Here is a 20584-nt window from a genome sequence, read left to right on the forward strand (position 1 = left end):
AGGAAAGAGAGACACGTGAGATAATGAGAGTTTGAGAGGTGCTTCTGGAAAGATAGTGGGATGGTTCCCTTTTAATTATGATAATAAAACATAAAAAAAGATGGGGATTTTAAATAATAAACTGTTCAAAATTTTATGTTAAAATAACCATTATTGTTGGAGATGCTTACGATAAATTGATTAGTTATTGGAGTTTTTGTCATTTGGCTAGCTGAAATAGCAAAAAATTAGTAGTGAAGATCTTATCATATTCAGTTTAAAAGATTTTGATATTTTTAAGTAATTTGTGGTACTAATTAGTATTTAGAATAGATTTAAATTAAGATATGAATATTTTTAAAAACAACAAAGCTTGTTTAACAATTGATTTAGTACTATGCCCTTTTGGTCATTTTACACAGTCACAGTTGTTTTACATAAAGATTTACCAAACACTATAACATTGCTTTTTTTTTTTTGCCAAAAGTACTTTTACAACTATAGTTTACCAAACACATTACTACTTTATTTCATAGCTGCTTATTTTCACATCACAGAAAAACAGTTTTTTTTTCAAAGTACAACAATACCAAACTAGCCCTAAGGGGGATGAGGATGAGCTTAGTCTCACAATGGGTTAGCAATAATGTGATTCAAATTCGATTTTGGTGAGAATTGAACTTAAAACTTATCATTTGTAAGTGAAGAAAAATATCATTAGATTTTTGTACTAAGTGGCGGGTGAATGTATATTTGAATGTCGCATTGCTACTTGATAGAATCTTAATCCAAGTAAGAAAAAGCGAATACAAAAATGTATGCTTTCTTTGTGTGTAAATTTAATTACTGTTTTGGGTCTTGAGCATCTTTTTACGTCTCATTTTATATTTTATAAAAATATATAAATTGGAGTATTATTCTAATGCGAAAAATGAATTTTGAAATTTCATTTACTTTCTGAAAAGAAATATACATTATCTATCCAAAGACATTTTTGCATCTTGCGTTAGAGATGCATTGAGTCATGACTTGACAAGAGATTTTACATCTTTGTAATTTTGTGGTTATTAGCGAGCTCGACTTTTAATGAAATGCTTGAATTCTACTTATTGTCTTGAATTATCATAATTATTGCAATAACTTAAATTTAATTTCTAAGTACTCTGATGTTTAATTAGTAAAATATCGTATTTTTTTTTCTGAAAACTTCACAAAGAATCCTACCATTTAAATAGCTAATAAATTAGTGGATAAGTGTCACATCCCGGCCCGGGCGGGACCACTTCTCGGACCCGCTCCACCACCGTAGCACGATATTGTCCGCTTTGGGCTTACCATTCCCTCACGGTTTTGTTTTTGGGAACTCACGAGCAACTTCCCAGTGGGTCACCCATCATGGGATTGCTCTAGCCCCCTCTCGCTTAATTTCGGAGTTCCGATGGAACCCGAAGCCAGTGAGCTCCTAAAAGGCCTTGTGCAAAGTAGGGATGAGAATATACATATAAAGATCACTCCCCTGGACGATGTGGGATGTCACAATAAGTATATTAATTGTTCATTTCAAAAAAATAAAATGATTCATATGATAAATACATCATTATTCCCATTAAAAATACAATTATTATTTCAATTTCCACCCAAGACTGGACGGACGTTATCTCTCTCTCTCTCTCTCTCTCTCTCTCTGTTTTGTTAGCTTCTAAGCATGTTTTGATGATTACTAGTGAGATATAATCATTGTGCAAATTCCACTGAATAATAATTAAATTTTACTTTTACTTTTCACCAATTACCAATTCAATTTGCTCCCTCCGTACTTACTCCTAAAAGGGTACAAGTATACGAAGTGATTAATTGCCTTCGTTAATTTGATCAAGAAAAATGCAAAGGACATTTAAAAAAAAAAAAGACTTTTTATAGACTTTTTGACAATTTGTGAGAAATTTTATTTAAAAAAATCCCCTTAATATTACTCTTTGATCAATGCATATGTTTGGTTACCCTTAATTCTTTATTAATTCGAGTCACGAGTTTTTGCTAAACATTATTTTACGAGCGAACACATTACTTTTACCAATCTCGAACCTCATATACGCCACGTAATTTTGGCTATACAAACACTACTTCTGTTGGAATGACCCATAGTAGTACGTTGTACAAACCGACAATTTAAGGGGGCTATGAGACTTTTTTCTTCTTGGGTCAAACATAAATCAGACATTGAGTCGAAGATCCTTTCCTTATCAGCAAGTATTGCCTTTGCCTGCTTCATTTGTTGTTTGCTGACGCTGCCTCTTGCTGTGTATTTTGGCCAATGAAACCGCGACACAAGACTCTCTGAGTCTGTGACTGTGACTGACTGCGTGTGACAATATTATTTTTACTTATCCATTTAGTTAAGTTCCAATAATTTCCATACGTATAGTAAATATGTTCAAACAGATTTGATTCGGTTGTCCGTACAAAAAACAAAGTGATTGGATTTTATAAACAAACGATTCTTCGCAGACGATCATCCCAAAAACATATGTGCTGATTAAGCATACAATACACCACCTACTCTATTAATTTAACCATAAAAAATAATTAAGAATGGGATTAAATTTCTTAAATGACACTAAACAATAACAGTTCGGCTTTCTAACCGAAATGGTTTTTGAAATTGGCCTAATTCATTACTCTGGTAACTAACGATAAAAGTCGAGAAAATGAGAAAATGTTAATCATAAGCGTATTAGACCTGACCAACCTAATTCATTCCTTTGGTCACTACAACATCACCATCATGTGCCTTAAAATGAGGAAATTGGATTAATTTCCTATATGACACTAAACAATAACAGTTCGGCTTTCTAACCGAAATAGTTTTTAAAATTGATCTAATTCATCATTTTGATCGCCAACAATAAGAGTAGAAAATGAGGAAATGTTAATCATATGCGTATTAGACCTGTACCAACCTACACTACAACATCACCATCATGTGCCTTAAAATAATAAGAACACTGTAAAATGCCACCACTTCCTTCTCCTTTGCTTCTCTTCTACTCCCCTCCTTCTCCCTCTCTCCTTTTGGCGGGAAGTGGACCCCGCCAATCAAATCTCCTCCTTCCTCCGGTCTCTTTCTCATAAATACCCGCAGCACCGCCTCACCCACACCTCCAACTACCCTCTCTCTCTCTCTCTCTCTCTCTCTAAACAACAACAACAACAATATGAACTTCAATTAAACCCACAAATCTCCATCTCCTCCCATTTCTCCGCCCAAATTATGGAACCTTCCATATTCTCCGCCCTCATCTTCCTCCTCTTCCTCGTCGACACCACACTCTCGCTCACCCCCGACGGCCTTTCCCTCCTCTCCCTCAAATCCGCCGTCGACCAGTCCTCCGACGGCTCCGCCTTCTCCGACTGGCTCGACACTGATCCCACCCCCTGCCGCTGGACAGGCATTTCCTGCATGAACATCACTGGCTTTTCCGACCCCCGTGTTGTTGGAATCACTCTCTCCGGAAAGAACCTCCGCGGATACATTCCCTCCGAACTTGGAACATTAGTATACCTTCGCCGCCTTAACCTCCACAGCAACAACTTCCATGGCTCAATCCCTTCCCAACTCTTCAACGCCACCTCACTCCACAGCCTCTTCCTCTATGGTAACAACCTCTCTGGTCCTCTCCCGCCGTCGACATGCAACCCCCCGCGCCTCCAGAACATCGACCTCTCCAACAACTCCCTCTCCGGTCCGCTCCAGAAGGACTACTGGAAGAACTGCCACCAATTACAGCGGCTGATCCTCGCGAGAAACCGATTCGAAGGCGAAATTCCGGCGGGAATTTGGTCTGACATGGAAAATCTAATCCAATTGGACCTCTCCTCCAACGAGTTAACCGGATCGGTGCCGGACGATTTCGGCAAGTTGAAGTCTCTCTCCGGCACGCTCAACTTATCGTTCAATCACTTATCGGGAAAGATTCCGAAATCCCTCGGCGAATTGCCTGTCACGGTGAGCTTTGATCTCCGAAACAATAATTTCAGCGGCGAGATTCCTCAAACCGGTTCGTTTTCGAACCAGGGTCCCACCGCGTTTCTGAACAATCCTCTGCTCTGCGGGTTTCCGCTTCAGAAAGCTTGTAAAAATCCGGGCCAGAGCTCCGCGGATAGTCCGAATTCGGGACCGGGATCGGAAAAAAGTCCGGGAAAGGGATTGAGTCCGGGTCTGATTGTCCTAATCTCGGTGGCGGACGCCGCCGGAGTGGCTTTTATCGGATTAGTCGTCGTTTACATTTACTGGAAAAAGAAGGACGACGAGGACGGATGCAGTTGTACCGGAAAGAGCAATTTTGGCGGCAACGAGAAGCGCCACCTCTGTAATCTCTGCCAGCTCTGTTCTTGCGCTTGCATCAACGGCGGGTTCGGGAACGAGGATTCGGATTCCGGCGACCCGGAAAAGGGAGAGAGGGGGAAAGGGGAGGGGGATCTCGTTGCGATCGACAAGGGTTTCACGTTTGAGCTCGACGAGCTGTTGAGAGCATCGGCTTACGTGCTGGGGAAGAGCGGATTGGGGATTGTGTACAAAGTGGTGCTCGGGAATGGAATCCCGGTGGCGGTGAGGAGGTTGGGGGAGGGCGGTGATCAGCGGTATAAGGAGTTCGCGGCGGAGATTCAGGCGATCGGGCGGGTGAAGCATCCGAATGTGGTGAAGCTGAGGGCGTACTATTGGGCGCCCGACGAGAAGCTTCTCATCAGTGACTTCATTTCTCACGGTAACTTGGCCTCTGCACTTCGCGGTAAGTTTTTTTCCTTTTTCGTTTTCTCTTTTTTTTTTTTAATATGCAGTTGTGAATTACGTTATTATGTCGTTTTGTGAGCGTGGATGTGTCATATTTTTGGTTTTCGCCTTTTCATTTATTAGTGATATTTTTTTTCATTTATAAGTGAAAAGTTTAAATTCAATTATCATCAAAGATGAATTTGAATCACATTATTAGTTGTTTTTGTAAGATTAGGTCAAACTCATATTCCTTAGTGTAGATAACATTACTTGTTAAAAAAATGCTATAATTTGGATGTTGTTAGTGAAGGAACTAGAAATTGATTATAGGAGGGATCTTTAAGCCATACGAAAGAAATTAGGCAAAATATAGCAATATATTTAAAGATGGTGTTATCTCCACACTCATTTTTACTCTCACACACCCTCTCAATTTTCTACCGTCATATCAAATGAATTGAAAGATATTAATGAACAAAAATTAATAAGGGTGCGTAAGAAATAAAAGAAAATATAAATAGCACGACCTTATAATTAATTGGAACAAAATTAAAATGTTTTATTTTTAATTGGCCTTTAAGCCATGCAAGTTTGCTCTCCTTTGTTGTGGTGAAGGACATATAAGGCAGCTGGGCCACGACTAGCTTAAGGGGTGGTTTAGAAGTTTTAATTTAATTGGTACGGGGCCTGTTCCGCCTGGACCGGTTGGACTTTAAAAGTTGCAGGTTTTATTATAAGGAAACTAATGAAAATTATTTGAAAACTTTAAGTTTAAACATAAAATAAAGGGTAAAACGAATAGTACTAGGTTTGACTTTTTAGTGTAAAAATGTGGTTTTTCGTTAAAGTGAACAGTACCGCGGGCTTTTCATTAAAACTCTCAAATTAAAGTTGCAGGTTTTAATTAAAGGAAAACTAATGAAAATGGTTTGAAAACTTTGAGTTTTAACGAGAAGGACAAAATGAAGAGTAAAGTAAATAGCACCAGGTTTGATTTTTTAGTGTAAAAATATGGTTTTTTTGTTAAAGTGAACAGTACCGCAAACTTTTCGTTAAAACTCTCTTTAATTATTAGGCAGCAAATTATCATCCTGCCTGGTACACAAATGATGATTTTGCATTATGTTTGTCCACCCTTATCATTAAAACTTGTAGTCTGACTATGAAACGGACGTCTGTCTCTTATTAAATTTGTAGTTCAACTATAAAACGGATATTCATTCTTTACAATAGAAGTTACAAATCATCGCAAAACATATGTTCTCGATGCATATCCGTTCTTTATATGAAGACGGAGGTTCTGGGAAGAGCAAATATGTTGAAAATTGTGGGAATATTTGCCAACTTGGCAAGAAAATGACATGCTTAGATATCACATTGTTTTTCGTATGTGGGCAAATAGTTGTACCCATGTTGTTTGGAAAATGACTCTAACTGTGATCATGCTGTGATGTGGGAAATTTTTTTTGATTATGACGGGAACACAGGTGGTATATCACGTGTTTTTATGTAAGTGATGAAAAATTTTATTTTTGAAGTTATTAATTTTTTAACACACATATCCTACCATTTGTATGGTGACATATGATGTACCACCTTGTGTGTCGGTCACACTGAAAAATCTCTCGTGATGTGGGGGTTGCGCATTTTGGAGAGCTCAACACAATTCACTACATGGTAGGTCAGGATAATCATATCATATTTGGTGCACACCATCACAGCTTTTTGGCCCCGCTAGTTGTAAGTATACTTCAACGGGAAATGATTTCCGCATCCATTTGTAGCTTTTTGGACACCCTTCTGTTTAAGCTACTCAATTGAACGTCAAAAGAGAATCAAGGGCTGAAATTAAGACGGTGTACAGAAAGTAAAAAAGAACGGAAACAATTTTCCTACATTGATCAAATATTTGTTCGATGTTAATGAAATTGGAACTTTGGAAGCAGAGAAGTGAATCTGTGTTTGTGCAGGGGAAACGTAAAGGGTAGATTTTAATTCCTGTGTCATCTGCCTTTGTTTTCAAGTTTCCTTGGTGGCATGGAGCCACTACAACTACCATGTCATAATTCGAGTGGATAACGTCGATTCTAATGCAATTCTTCTGCGTTTCCCTGTTCTGCAATTGTTATACAATTCCTTTACTTAAAAGCTATTGAAACTGAAAATTTTGAATTAAAAATGTGCAGGGAGAAACGGTCAGTCATCATCAAGCCTCTCGTGGACAACAAGGCTAAAGATCGCCAAGGGAACAGCCCGAGGCCTCGCCTACCTGCACGAATGCAGCCCCAGAAAGTTTGTCCACGGTGACATTAAACCCTCCAACATTCTTCTTGACAACGAATCTCAAGCCTACATTTCAGATTTCGGACTCAACAGGCTTATCGAAATCACAGGAAACAACCCCTCCTCGGGTGGCTTCATGGGCGGGGCTTTGCCTTACATGAAACCAGTACAAACAGAGCGATCAAACAATTACCGTGCCCCGGAGGCCCGTGTCACGGGAAGCAAACTCACCCAAAAATGGGACGTGTACTCGTTCGGAGTTGTGTTGCTTGAATTGCTCACAGGGAAGTCCCCGGAGCTCTCTCCGACCACGTCAACTTCGGTCGAGATCCCAGACCTAGTGAGGTGGGTGAGGAAAGGATTTGAGGATGAAAACCCTTTGTCGGATATGGTAGACCCTGTGTTGCTACAGGAAGTGCATGCCAAAAAGGAGGTACTAGCAGCTTTCCATGTAGCCCTTGCATGCACTGAGCCGGACCCTGAGGTTAGGCCAAGGATGAAATCCGTCTCTGAAAATCTTGAAAGGATTGGAACGTGAGGATCGATACGTATACACAGTTGGGAGATAATTTCCGCACATCCTTTTTCATTCCGCTGCACTCCTTCCTATTTTTTGAGCTTCTATATTGTTTAATATAAGTTAATGGATAATCAAGGGACAAAAACAAGAGGAATGCAGAAGGTGAAAACATGAGTGCGGAAATTATTTCTCTGAATATAGTCATGAAGTTCGACGTTCACCTGATGAATTTGAAGATTTAGTTTTTGTCAGATGGTGGATTTTGATAGGTTGTGGTAGGTTTATTTTGAAGAATCAATTTGTTGATGAAGAACCCCATTTAATTTTTGGAAGTCAAGCAAATCCCCATAGCATAATTTTATTACACATTATTTTGTTTTCCTTTTGTGTAAAAATGATAATTAAGAATTGGCTACATTTTGTAATTTGAAATGTCTAGTTTCTGCCAATTTCTAGTTTGCTTGTAATAATAATGTAACTTTTCTCCATTCACACCCCCCCCCCTCCTTCAATTTATGCGTTGTATAATGGACATTCACAAATTCTTAATTCAATTTTTCCTACCGTCATCTTTTTTTCCTTGTTCACCACATGATTTGATTCAACCTAAAATATTAGATTAAGATAGTAAGTGGTGAATTGTCTTAGTGGCTAGAATTTTTCTTTTTAACTCATTGTATTTCGAGTTTAAACTATTTTCCTACGCGTAGGGTAGGTTAACCTCTTCCAATCCACTGCGGGTACAAACTTCCTCCTAATTCTATACGGAAACTACAAAAAATCAGTTCCTAATTTATTGTGGTTTTAATGTACAAATGAATTTTGCTTTGTAATACATTAAAACCAAACCAAACCTAAACCGAATCGGAAAAAAATAAGCCGAACAATACTTTAGGTTCGATTTTCAATTTTGGTGAAAAACCGAACCGATTGAATCCGAACCTGTGGACTGTATAATATGTTGGAGTAATGGCTGATACAAAACTCTTTATCCTTGCACCAAAAGGAGGGGACCATTGCACCAACGAGACGACTAGTACTACTAGAACGTCTCTACCAAACAGTAATAAGTGGCCTGAGCTCCAACTTGAACTGTCCGAGTTGATCTTGAAAATCCTTGATTCAACTAATTTCGTCGATGTCCATCGCTTTAAAGCTGTTTGTACATCTTGGGAAACCGCTGCAAAGTTATATGCCTCTGCAGCCGTGGCTGGCGTTGCCTCCACAATCCCCATGGCTGATGCACCGTGGCCACGAAGAGGTACTAGTAGCACTACTGATCAGTTCTGCATCTTTAGCCTTGCGGAGAAAGGTTTACACGATGAAGAATGTGTTTGAAGGCTTTGAATGCGCTCAACGGTGTGAGTTCATCGCAGGGGTGGCTGGTGGTCTGTGACAAGGATGTTTGCAAGAAATCATTCATGGCACCCTTTCTTATTGCAAAGTGTACGAAACAATAAAAACTCGTATGAAAGTGCTTTACAAATAACTAAAAGCGCTTTTAGAGGAAATATATTTGAGTTATAAAAACACTTGAATTACTTCCTGCAAGAAGCATCAGTTATATGCTTGTCGGAAGACACATATCAAATATGTAGTTTACCACGTTTCTTCGACACAATCATTTGTGTGGGGAGCCTTTCTGTTCTTAGTGGCGATCTTGTGATTGTTGGAAGGCACTAGTAAGTCCCCTGTATACATTACCGGTGGAGAAAAAAGCCACATTTAGCTCAGTTGGCAAATATTTCGATCAAACTCCAGTCTTTATAACCACCATTTACATAGAAACATCAATCTTAATTTCTTATGCATAGAAACATCAACCTTAATTTCTTATGTTCAAGTTAAAACCGTTGCTTGTCAAAATTAAGTAATTTGTATATGATCTACTAAGTTGTATGTTTCAATTCACTAGTTTATCCATCTCACATGGACGTATATCGTGGACGAAAGTTATACTTTTTGACAAATCATTTAAATTACGAAAAAAAAGTATTTGAAAGTCAGGATCCAATTGTACTTCACAGAAAATCCCTTGACAAAAAAAAGGTAAAAAGAAGGCTGAAATCATTTTGGAGGCCCATGTATTTAAACTTCGGACTGGAGATTGGATCCTTCTCGCAAACCAAAACCAAACCAAACCCGGAAACCCACATCTCGAAAAATATGAAAAATAAATTTAAAAATAAAAAATAAACGAAAAATAGGCACCCGTTTTGTCTCGCACGTAAAAAAGAAAAAAAAAACCGTAGGGAGTTCCGGGACGAGTAGAACCTGAAACGAAAGTCGGTGGAGTCGCCGCCAGTTGTCTTCTTCTTTAAAACTACAGATTGAAACCCCTCCAAAAACTCCGACGGAACACTACTCTCGCAGGCCTCTTCTTCCACAGGTACGTACGTCCCTCTCTCTCTCTCTCTCTCTCTCCTCTCCAAAACTTCAATTGGGGAACGACTCGATTCACGGCGTCCGAATTCGAAGCTAGAAATTTCTAGGGTTTTGTTCGAATTCAGTTCAGTTCGCATTCTGGAATCATTCGCCATTGGTATTAAAATTTTCCGGGGATTTGAAATTGCAAAATCTTGTTTTTATGTGCCTTACGACTTGAAATTTGTTTCTGATTTCACTGTTGCTGTATTTGCAGGTGCCCTCATTGCTCGGCGGGTTCGATTTTAGTGTTAGTTCGGCTGATTATCATGGAGGTTAGTTTCCGATTCGTGGGATTTAGCTAGAAAGTAGAGTCATTTTTGTATTTACTAACATTTTATTCCCTAATTTTTGTGATGTTAATGTGTAGAAACGAGGTCACACTGAACCTATTGACCTGGATAAGACAACAGCGACGTTGGAACCTGAGGCGAATAGCGATGGGGGATTATTTGTACCTGGGAAGGATAGAGTTGTTTTTAGACCTCCAGAGAGGAAATCTCTCCTGGGTAAGATTTCGTCTTTAACTTGTTCCGTACTTTCGAGTTTCTATCCTTGTTCATGTGTTTTGTTATGTTTATGAAATTTTGTGGAATCAGTGCCCTGCCTCCCTCCAATGCAAGTGGTAGTATTGTTAGGGGTCTTCCTTCTAATTTTGATTTATGATGGAACAGGGTTAGATGTCCTTGCTATTGCCAAACGGGAAGGGTCTAAGGTCAACGGTGGATTCAAGACCCCAAGAGAAAGAGGTGCTAATGTTGTCTCATCAATGGAGGAAGACGAAAAATCAGAGTCTGTAATTTCGGATGAAAAAGGTACTGATGAACCCACTGCTATACGAAGTCACTCTAGGAGGCGATATCGGGAAATATCTGGGAGTGAGACACCACGCACAGGTACACTTTTCTTATAGTATCTTACTCCGTCCCATCTGCTTTTCTCTAAGTATATGTTTCTTTACTTAAAAGGCACTTTGTGATCCTTGTGTTGCAGAAAGTACTGTAACAGAAGAAGGAAAAATTGATGATATGCACGAGAATCGCTACTCTAGGGAACATCTGCATGGAGATGTAAGCATACTTCTAGCACTCTTTGTCTTTCTGTTTTAATGTCATTGTTTAGAAATTAGATCACAAGTGATATTTATACTTGTTCAAGAAATTGCTCATACAGGAATTTGGCCTTTAGGGTTAAAGACATTACCAAATTGTTTATTTAGTACTTAGAAGCTGACTTGTGATTCTCTATATGATAAGAACCATGATTACATGGCCAGTACTAGCACTGCAGTGCTAGATTTAAGAAAATGAAGAATCTCATGAGAGTGGCATTAAAAAAAGCTGAATTGACCTAGGCATTTTTTTTCTTCTTATGTTGTGAAGGAGAGATATGTAGGAGGCAAGAGCATCTTATATTTAACTCTGCTCATATGAATGATATGGAGGAGGAAAATTGTAAATGAGAACTCAAAGTGCTTTTGATTGGTCAATTTGATTATATAAGTTATCTATCTTCTGCTCCACTCTGTTGTTTTCTTGGGAGGTTTATGTTAGAATTTCGCACTTGTGACATGCTATTTCCTCTGTTGTGTATGCTTTTCTTAAATAAATTCTGACATGCTTCTTACTGTGCATCTTAATTGAAGGTTTCGTCTCCTGGTGGAAGTTCCCACAGCGTCAGGTCTCGGACCCCTAAGTATGACAGGGATGATCGTGGAAATGAGAGAAGAGATTACAAGAGTAGATACGACAGGGATAACCGTGGTAGTGAGAGAAGAGAGTATCAGGATGGTAGTAGGAGTGAAAGACAAAGATATAGTAGTAATGGTAGCGATTATTATCGTGGAAGGGAAGGTAGCCGATATGAACAAGAATATAGTGGAGAATATGGAAGAAAGCGGAGTAGATATGAAGATTCAAAGAGGACACCTGGTATGCACTGTCTTCTTCTTTTCTTCTGTTAAATTATTTGATTCTTTTAATAAAGGAGAACAGACATGGAAATGAACCATAACTATGCAACCCTATTCCTAATAGATTAACCCCAAAATAGCATATCCAAATTATAAGAAAGCCCATTGAGGCCACAATTGCAGAATTTACACTTTCAAAATTTTTATTTGTTAATAGTGTATCCCTCTTATGTACGGAAACTTTTATGTAGGTTTTCCTTTCAAGGAACCTATACTTGGAGCTTACAATTGGGTTCCTTATACTTATTATTGGAAACTGTAGAATAATGAGTTCTCATATGCTTCTTTTATTTATTATTTGTCACAGGTACATGTGGGAGGTAGCTTATATAATAAGATATAGCTTAAGTTATGTAACTACATGGATATTGCTGTCTCTAATGCCATATTTGCAAATGTTGCAGGCAGATCTGACTGGGATGATGGGAGATGGGAATGGGAGGAGTCACCACGACGTGATAACTACTCTAATACCAGTAGGCGACATCAACCATCACCGGCACCTATGCTGCTTGGTGCCTCACCCGATGCACGACTAGTTTCCCCATGGTTAGGTGGCCATACACCTGGTATGATCTTTAAACATCAACCTTATTGGAGAAGAACAAATTTGGATTTATTTTTCCTTTATGATAGAGATGGTTTCATTTTATCTTCATTTTTAGATTTAACCAGGTTAGAATTACAACAGGTTCTGCTGCTTCTCCTTGGGATCATGTCTCTCCCTCTCCAGCTCCAATACGTGCTTCTGGATACTCAGTCAAATCTTCAAGTTCGAAATATGGTGTGAGGTCCCATCAACTTACTTTTTCTTCAGAAAGTTCACAATCATTCAAGGTATGTTTTCTTTGTGAATTTGTGGTTAATTTTTGTAGATTTTTGAATTAGGTTTTTTGCCTGTTTTGGCTGTGTCAATGATTCATGATAGTCCTGTTTGCAGGATGGGGAAGAAGATAATTTGGCCGAAGAACACACATACGAGATTACTGAAAGCATGCGTCAAGAGATGGAATACAATTCTGATCGTGCATGGTAAGTTAATTCTGATAAGTTTTTTTTTTTACTCAATGAACCTTAAATCATGTCCTCAAAAGCAAGTTTAGGGGATGATCAAATGTGATTGTCGTTTCCTGGGAAAAGAGATCCCCTGTAGAGCACCAATATGTCAATATTATTTTGCCTTGACTGCTAAATTTTGCTTATCATTTGTACAAATTTTCACAATTGTTTTGTTAAACGGTAAAACATCTTAATAGCGTTATCATTAGAACAACCCTGCATTTCATGTCAGCTTTTAAGTAGTCGCTACCCACATAATGTTTTGTTGTTGCACGGTATTTCCCTTTTGGACCTCATGTTATGATTTAGTAGGGCAGCTTAGTTTTGAACTTCATTTGACTCATATAAACTTGTTATACAGGTATGATAGAGAAGAAGGAAACACAATGTTTGATACGACTGATGACTCGTCCTTGTTTTATGCAAACGATGCTTCATTTCAAAAGAAGGAAGCAGAGTTGGCGAAAAGGCTGGTATGTTCATTGTTTTTTTTTCCTTTAATTTGCAGAGTTTTATCTGAACCGTATTTTTGTTGATGAATGAGTATTACACAGTGCTTTTTATTTAAAAAGAGAGTGGACTAAAGGACTGGACGTTTCTTCGTTATTCTTCTAATTGTGATGGCTTCCTAAGATGGAGGAGGCTAGTAAGTGAATATCCTATTGGTTGAGAATGTGAACTCGAGAGTGATGCAAAGTCATAGAAAAGAACCAATCATTGATGCTCTAACATTTATTTAGTAACATTTGTAAATATGATGAATATTGAATACTCATATCAGTTGTACTTAAATAAATTTTCAGTCATCTCTCTGATTGTCACCTGTCTGATTTGTTATCTCAGTCTAACTTGTTTAGTGGCCAAATTTATTCATTTATTATGTTAAGTCAGATTGTATATTGGCCTAAGTGTACTGGCTATGCTTGTATTTCTGTCATGGTCACTATATGTCTTGTTTTTCTTTTCAGGTCCGAAAAGATGGAACTAAGATGTCTCTTGCTCAGAGCAAAAAGTTGTCTCAACTCACTGCTGATAATGCTCAGTGGGAGGATCGTCAACTTTTAAGATCTGGTGCTGTTAGAGGTACCGAGGTGCAGACTGAGTTTGATGATGAAGAAGAACGGAGAGTCATTCTTCTTGTCCATGGTAAGAAAATAGCATAACTGCATAACTAGCCATATCACTTTATTGATGAACTATTTGCTTTTCTGTTTATGAATAGAAGATGGAAATCTCTGTTTGCTATAATATCTACTACTGTTATGATGTTATCCCAGATACAAAGCCTCCTTTCCTGGACGGCAGGGTTGTTTTTACCAAACAAGCAGAGCCCATAATGCCTATAAAGGATCCCACATCGGATATGGCCATAATTTCACGCAAAGGGTCTACTCTGGTTAGGGAAATTCATGAGAAGCAAAGTCAGAACAAATCACGTCAACGTTTCTGGGAGCTTGCAGGTTCCAAACTGGGTGATATCCTTGGTGTTGAAAAAACGGCGGAGCAGGTATATTGAACTTCTGAGAGGAAGTTCTGATTTTTGCTTTGCACTATTAAGGTTTGGGACTAAGCATTTCATTTTTTTAATGCTAGATTGATGCAGATACTGCTGCAGTAGGTGAAGATGGTGAAATTGATTTCAAAGAAGATGCGAAGTTCGCACAACATATGAAGAGCGGGGAGGCTGTGAGTGATTTTGCGTTGTCAAAAACACTCTCACAGCAACGACAATATTTGCCTATATTTTCTGTGCGGGATGAGTTATTGCAGGTATAATGTTTATCTGTTTGTGTCTAATGCTTTGTTTGGTTTGGAAAGAAATAATATCTAGCAGATCTCTCACTTCCATTGAGAATTCGAACTGTCATTATTAATTAGTTTCAGTGACCTGTGATGCTGATGTTTTGTTTACTGATCTCTCCCTTCCACTTGGTTAGGCCATATATTTAAACATTATATTCTAACCCTGATTTAATATCCATTGGATAGGTAATTCGAGAAAATCAGGTTATTGTTGTTGTTGGAGAAACTGGTTCTGGAAAGACAACTCAATTGACACAGGTAAGTTTGCTTTTATAAATATCGTATCATCAAATTCTCTCTCATTTTTTGAATTTACGAGAGTGGATGCATATGAACGGTGTACTCCATTACCTGGCATTCATTATGTTGATTTTGTTGACAGTATCTTTATGAAGATGGATACACAGTAAATGGTATAGTGGGTTGCACCCAACCAAGGCGTGTAGCAGCCATGAGTGTTGCAAAAAGAGTAAGTGAAGAGATGGATACTGAGCTTGGTGATAAAGTTGGCTATGCTATTCGTTTTGAGGATGTGACTGGGCCAAATACCATAATAAAGGTAATTTTTTTGTCTGCTTTTTAAACCAATATTTGCCCATATTTTATAGAGAAGTACAGCTTACCTATGGTCATAACCTTTACATCATTATATTAAATCTTGCCTTTTTAAACTTTTGCAGTACATGACTGATGGAGTACTTCTGCGCGAAACGCTCAGAGATTCTGATCTTGACAAATACCGGTATGAAAATTTCCAAATTTTGGAAAGGCTCTTTATCTCTGAATTTAACTGGTAATTTACCTTCAGCACAAAATTATTTACTGCTAAGGTTTTTGCTTTTGCAGTGTAGTTGTCATGGACGAAGCCCATGAAAGGTCACTAAACACAGATGTGCTGTTTGGAATTTTGAAAAAAGTGGTGGCCCAACGTCGTGATTTTAAGCTCATTGTGACATCTGCAACTCTAAATGCTCAGAAATTTTCAAATTTCTTTGGGAGGTAATTTTAGTTAAGTTGTACCATTGTCATCGTGTTCTCATCAACTTGCTCTGCTTGCTTAATATGACTATTTATTTTGTTGCAGTGTACCGATTTTTCACATTCCTGGGAGAACGTTTCCTGTAAATATCTTGTTCAGCAAAACCCCATGTGAAGATTATGTTGAAGGTGCAGTGAAGCAGGCCATGACAATTCACATCACGAGCCCTCCAGGTGATATCCTCATCTTCATGACAGGCCAAGATGAGATTGAGGCAGCTTGTTATGCGCTTGCCGAGCGGATGGAACAACTTATCTCATCCTCCAAAAAAGCAGTTCCAAAACTCTTGATACTCCCTATATATTCACAGTTGCCTGCTGATTTGCAAGCCAAGATATTCCAAAAAGCTGAGGATGGGGCACGTAAATGCATTGTAGCCACCAACATTGCTGAGACTTCTTTGACTGTGGATGGGATATATTACGTGATCGATACAGGCTATGGTAAGATGAAGGTATACAATCCTCGAATGGGTATGGATGCTCTTCAAGTGTTTCCTGTTAGTCGTGCAGCTGCTGACCAGCGTGCTGGGCGTGCTGGTAGAACTGGGCCTGGGACATGTTATCGGCTGTACACGGAGAATGCATATCTAAATGAATTACTGCCTAGTCCTGTGCCAGAGATTCAGAGGACTAACCTTGGTAATGTGGTGTTGTTGCTCAAGAGTCTTAAGGTTGAGAACTTGTTAGACTTTGATTTCATGGACCCACCTCCCCAGGACAATATTCTCAACTCTATGTACCAATTGTGGGTCTTAGGTGCCCTGAACAATGTCGGAGGCTTAACTGAACTAGGCTGGAAAATGGTGGAGTTCCCATTGGACCCCCCGCTTGCTAAGATGTTATTGATGGGTGACCAGCTTGGATGCTTGGATGAGGTTCTGACAATTGTGTCTATGCTTTCGGTGCCATCAGTGTTTTTTAGGCCTAAAGATAGGGCAGAGGAGAGCGATGCTGCAAGGGAGAAGTTCTCTGTTCCAGAATCTGACCACTTGACGCTGTATAATGTCTACCAGCAGTGGAAACAACATCAGTATCGGGGGGACTGGTGTGGAGATCATTTTTTGCATGTTAAAGGCTTACGAAAGGCTAGAGAGGTGAGGTCCCAACTGCTGGAGATCCTGAAGACGCTAAAAATTCCTCTAACATCCTGTTGGCCCGATACTGATCTTGTGAGAAAAGCCATATGCTCCTCGTACTTCCACAATTCTGCAAGATTGAAGGGAGTTGGCGAGTATGTGAACTGCAGGACCGGGATGCCATGCCATTTACATCCAAGCAGTGCTCTTTACGGTATGGGGTGCACTCCAGATTATGTGGTTTATCATGAACTGATTTTGACGGCAAAGGAGTACATGCAGTGTGCCACAGCAGTGGAGCCGCAGTGGTTGGCCGAGTTGGGGCCCATGTTCTTTTCTGTGAAGGATTCAGATACATCGATGCTGGAGCATAAGAAGAGACAAAAGGAGGAGAAAACAGCGATGGAGGAGGAAATGGAGAACCTGAGGAAGACTCAAGCGGAGGAAGAGAAAGAAAGCAAGCGGAAGGAGAGGGAAAAGAGATCAAAGCAGCAGCAACAAGTCTCGATGCCAGGTTTGCACAAGGGATCTTCTACATATTTGAGGCCAAAGAAACTTGGCTTGTAAATGCCAATTGTATATAGTACTGTTACTTGATTCTGTCCTAGTTTTGTGGTCGATCGTCAACCTTTAAACACAAACCACTAGACCGATTTGTGCTGTAACTCACCATGGATTCGGAACAATCCATAAGACCCGCGAACAATGTGTTACGCTCCAATCCACTCGAGATTTATAATACGACTTGAAAACTTTCTTTTCTAAGTTGTGTATCTTATTCCAAGTTCCTGGAAACCGAAGTAATCAGGTTCATGTACACAGCAATGACAATCTGTGATGTAAACTGCAAATAATGGCCAGTAGTCCCTACAACAAAGTGGTCTTTTAACGAAAAAAATTCAGTGAGAAAACATATTTCTCTCGCTATATGACACTCTGCAAGAATATCATTCTGTCATTTGCAATAACTGACCCAATTTTGATCACTAAACTCGCCTATGTAGAAGAAAAAGTGAAAAGTAAAGAAAAACATAACTACACGTGAAATATATGACCAATTTACTGTTATTAGGCTTTGAGTAAAAGTGAAAAGTAAGAGACGCTCTGGCGCTCGGATTCACCCAAAATAAGCCCGTGTGGGATTCGAATGCAAGGAATCCGTTTGTGTGTGTCTCGGACGTGCAATTAACGTGGCATGAAAGCTCCCTACACAAGGAACTCAAACTTTAGGAAAGCACTACCTAGCACCTCCCACAATCGATGCCCTACAAGTAAACAAAAGCTTTCATTGATTGGAAAGTGACCGTTGCTCAAATGCTAACGATTTTACATGGTTGGACCCAACGACTGCATAAGCCAATGCTTAGCTTTCAAGACCAATAAACTTGTTCACCAGATTCTAGTTGAGCCAAACAAACCTTGTATCACTGCCTTAATGTACAAAACCAACCATGTAACAAACCCTCCACATCTTCTTGAAGAGATGGGAAATTGTGTTCCAGTTCATAAGACCCAAGACTCTGCTTCAGATCTCAAATGTTCAAGCGATTCCCGGACAGAATGCATCCTGATTGAACGCCCTGTTCGAGAAAACTCCATTGATACCACGATCCCCCGTGCGAGCAGTTTTCAAGAACCAAGTATTTCCATACTAACTTGTCCTGCTAAATTCATGGCTATCATGTACTTGTAGCCGGAAAACTTCGATTTTATCGAATTTTACTGTTTTGAGTATATACTTGTTACTTTGTAGGTGGGAAAGAGTTAGAATCTGATCGTGAAGATTTCTTCAGTGTCGATGGTGGTAAGAACTAAGATCAAGTAAAATTCACCAATATTTTTACATTCACCTCAGAAAATGTTATGTCGAGTTCGACGTTTGGTTTTTTTATTTTATTTTATTTTATTTTATGCAGATCTTACCCCATCTGCAAGCAACACTCCGATCCATGAAATAAAAACTGATGCGAAAAAGCAGCTGATTGAATTGTTCCATGAGAGCGACAGTGATGGATCAGAAGACGAACCTTCCATTTTCGACCTGCCACAAAATTCAGTAAATAAAAGTTTATCGTATGAGTCTGTAGCGGACATAGTTTTCAGAAGTGTGACAGTTCCGGAAACGATTTCGAATCCCAGCAGGACGAGAAAAGCTACACAGTTTGCACAATATTGCTGTCTGCCTAAACTGGTGCGGAGCCTAAGCTGTTGTAAGAGGAAGAGACGCTACCGATGCCAATGAGTTCTGCTTCCAAAGATTCAAGAATGTCCAATTACTATTTGAATAGCAGGAAAAGACTTTGTTGTTGTTGTTGTTGTTAGATGCACAGGCGAAGCTATAGAGGGACAGGGAGGGGCGGCCGTCCCTCCCCACGCCAGAAATAAAGCCTAGGAGCGACGGAAATCAAGCCTAGAAGCGAGATTCTGCCCCTCTGCTTACTGCTGCTACTTTGTTGCGGCTCTGTTGCGAGGCTGCGATGATTGTGTGATAGCATATTGGTTGTTTATATTGAGATAGATGTCTTTGCTTTTATTAATAATGAGTCTATTAAGCAATGTTTTTATGACATGAAACTTCGTCGTCAACAATTGTAACTTGTTTGTATTGATAAATTAAGAACGACATTAATATTGTCTACTATATAAAAGGATTTGATTGTCTACATTTTCTTGGGACCATTTACCCTTTGAAAGTTCGCCCCTCCTCCTGACAAATCCTGGCTTCGCCACTGGTTGGATGAATAGTAACTTTGCAAAATTCTATGAATATATATCTTGGTGTTTGGTGAGTTGATAGGTATGTGTTGAGAACATGTTTCAGGAATCTTGTACTGCATGAAGAAGATGAATAATGTGATCATTTCTGATCTATGAAGCCCTCAATTTTAGTGAAAACTAGCAAAAGTGCCCGCGCGATGCTGCGGGTTTTAAAACTGTATAAAATATGTAGAAAGTTATAATATGTATATACACTATTTACATATACATGGGATTCTATTTAGAACCGTAAAAAAAGGTTTCAACTTCCACATAACAAAAATAGTTGGCACAAATCTTACTAAGAATTTTAATATATATGAAGGGATCCCGTAGATGACATTGTATTAAGCATAAACTGAGCAACACAAACTATACAATTGATATTCACATCAATCAGCTATACCAGAATCACTAATCAAGCAAGAGTCGATGTAAAAAGTTTTGCTTACGTGCACAATTTTCATCTGTTGGAAGGGTGCAAGTGCTTTTCAGCAAGACATAAAAATTTATCTAGTGAAAAGGCATAATGTAATGGTTATGAGTGGCAAGAAGAATTTCAGCATAACTAAATGTGGTCAAAGTTCAAAGAACTTTGAAAATGAGATCGTGATTGCAATAACATATAAATAGAGAATTGTAAAGAAGCAGATACCAATTTTTTACATTAGATTTTGAATGTTGATCCAAAGTTCATAGTGAAACGGGTGATGAACAACTCTATTGTTCCCCGTATTTTAACCAAACAAAAACTGTTTTGTCACTAAATATAAACCAGAAATTTGTGTTTTCAAAGCTACAACATCACCAAAAACAACATGGGACAAAAATTGAAAAAAACCAATCGAAAATTAATGTAAGCAAAAAAAAAGAAATAGAAACTTAAAATAAACATT

General features: G+C 38.8%; 3 protein-coding genes across 3 annotated transcripts; all 3 read left to right on the forward strand.

Moving 5' to 3' along the window:
* Nucleotides 1-3205: 3205 nt before the first annotated feature.
* LOC137732474 (receptor protein kinase-like protein ZAR1) lies at nucleotides 3206-7963 on the forward strand. The gene is made up of 2 exons (XM_068471786.1): nucleotides 3206-4769; nucleotides 6940-7963. The coding sequence occupies exons 1-2, from the start codon at nucleotides 3251-3253 to the stop codon at nucleotides 7572-7574; spliced, it is 2154 nt and encodes a 717-aa protein (XP_068327887.1). The 5' UTR covers nucleotides 3206-3250; the 3' UTR covers nucleotides 7575-7963.
* A 1810-nt stretch (nucleotides 7964-9773) lies between these two features.
* Nucleotides 9774-17696, forward strand: LOC137730958 (pre-mRNA-splicing factor ATP-dependent RNA helicase DEAH7). The gene is made up of 18 exons (XM_068469976.1): nucleotides 9774-9945; nucleotides 10198-10255; nucleotides 10351-10489; nucleotides 10655-10876; nucleotides 10974-11050; nucleotides 11626-11911; nucleotides 12357-12521; nucleotides 12644-12789; nucleotides 12893-12984; nucleotides 13373-13484; nucleotides 13980-14157; nucleotides 14289-14518; nucleotides 14605-14781; nucleotides 15001-15072; nucleotides 15197-15373; nucleotides 15495-15556; nucleotides 15661-15813; nucleotides 15899-17696. Exons 2-18 carry the CDS (start codon nucleotides 10250-10252, stop codon nucleotides 17496-17498), a joined length of 3894 nt encoding a protein of 1297 aa, XP_068326077.1. The 5' UTR covers nucleotides 9774-9945; nucleotides 10198-10249; the 3' UTR covers nucleotides 17499-17696.
* A 481-nt stretch (nucleotides 17697-18177) lies between these two features.
* On the forward strand, nucleotides 18178-19561 carry LOC137730533 (uncharacterized). The gene is made up of 3 exons (XM_068469523.1): nucleotides 18178-18571; nucleotides 18685-18735; nucleotides 18848-19561. Exons 1-3 carry the CDS (start codon nucleotides 18262-18264, stop codon nucleotides 19171-19173), a joined length of 687 nt encoding a protein of 228 aa, XP_068325624.1. The 5' UTR covers nucleotides 18178-18261; the 3' UTR covers nucleotides 19174-19561.
* The last annotated feature ends 1023 nt before the right edge of the window (nucleotides 19562-20584 follow it).

This window comes from Pyrus communis, chromosome 4 (genome assembly GCF_963583255.1).
Source record: "Pyrus communis chromosome 4, drPyrComm1.1, whole genome shotgun sequence".
Lineage (NCBI taxonomy): Eukaryota > Viridiplantae > Streptophyta > Magnoliopsida > Rosales > Rosaceae > Pyrus > Pyrus communis.

Coding starts and splice junctions, on each gene's coding strand:
- LOC137730533 (XM_068469523.1), top strand. CDS start 18,262: ATGGTTGGACCCAACGACTGCATAAGCCAATGCTTAGCTTTCAAGACC. Junction 18,572..18,684: donor GAGCAGTTTTCAAGAACCAA/GTATTTCCATAC, acceptor GTTACTTTGTAG/GTGGGAAAGAGTTAGAATCT. Junction 18,736..18,847: donor TTTCTTCAGTGTCGATGGTG/GTAAGAACTAAG, acceptor TATTTTATGCAG/ATCTTACCCCATCTGCAAGC.
- LOC137732474 (XM_068471786.1), top strand. CDS start 3,251: ATGGAACCTTCCATATTCTCCGCCCTCATCTTCCTCCTCTTCCTCGTC. Junction 4,770..6,939: donor CTTGGCCTCTGCACTTCGCG/GTAAGTTTTTTT, acceptor AAAAATGTGCAG/GGAGAAACGGTCAGTCATCA.
- LOC137730958 (XM_068469976.1), top strand. Junction 10,490..10,654: donor AGAGAGGAAATCTCTCCTGG/GTAAGATTTCGT, acceptor ATGATGGAACAG/GGTTAGATGTCCTTGCTATT. Junction 12,790..12,892: donor AAAGTTCACAATCATTCAAG/GTATGTTTTCTT, acceptor TCCTGTTTGCAG/GATGGGGAAGAAGATAATTT.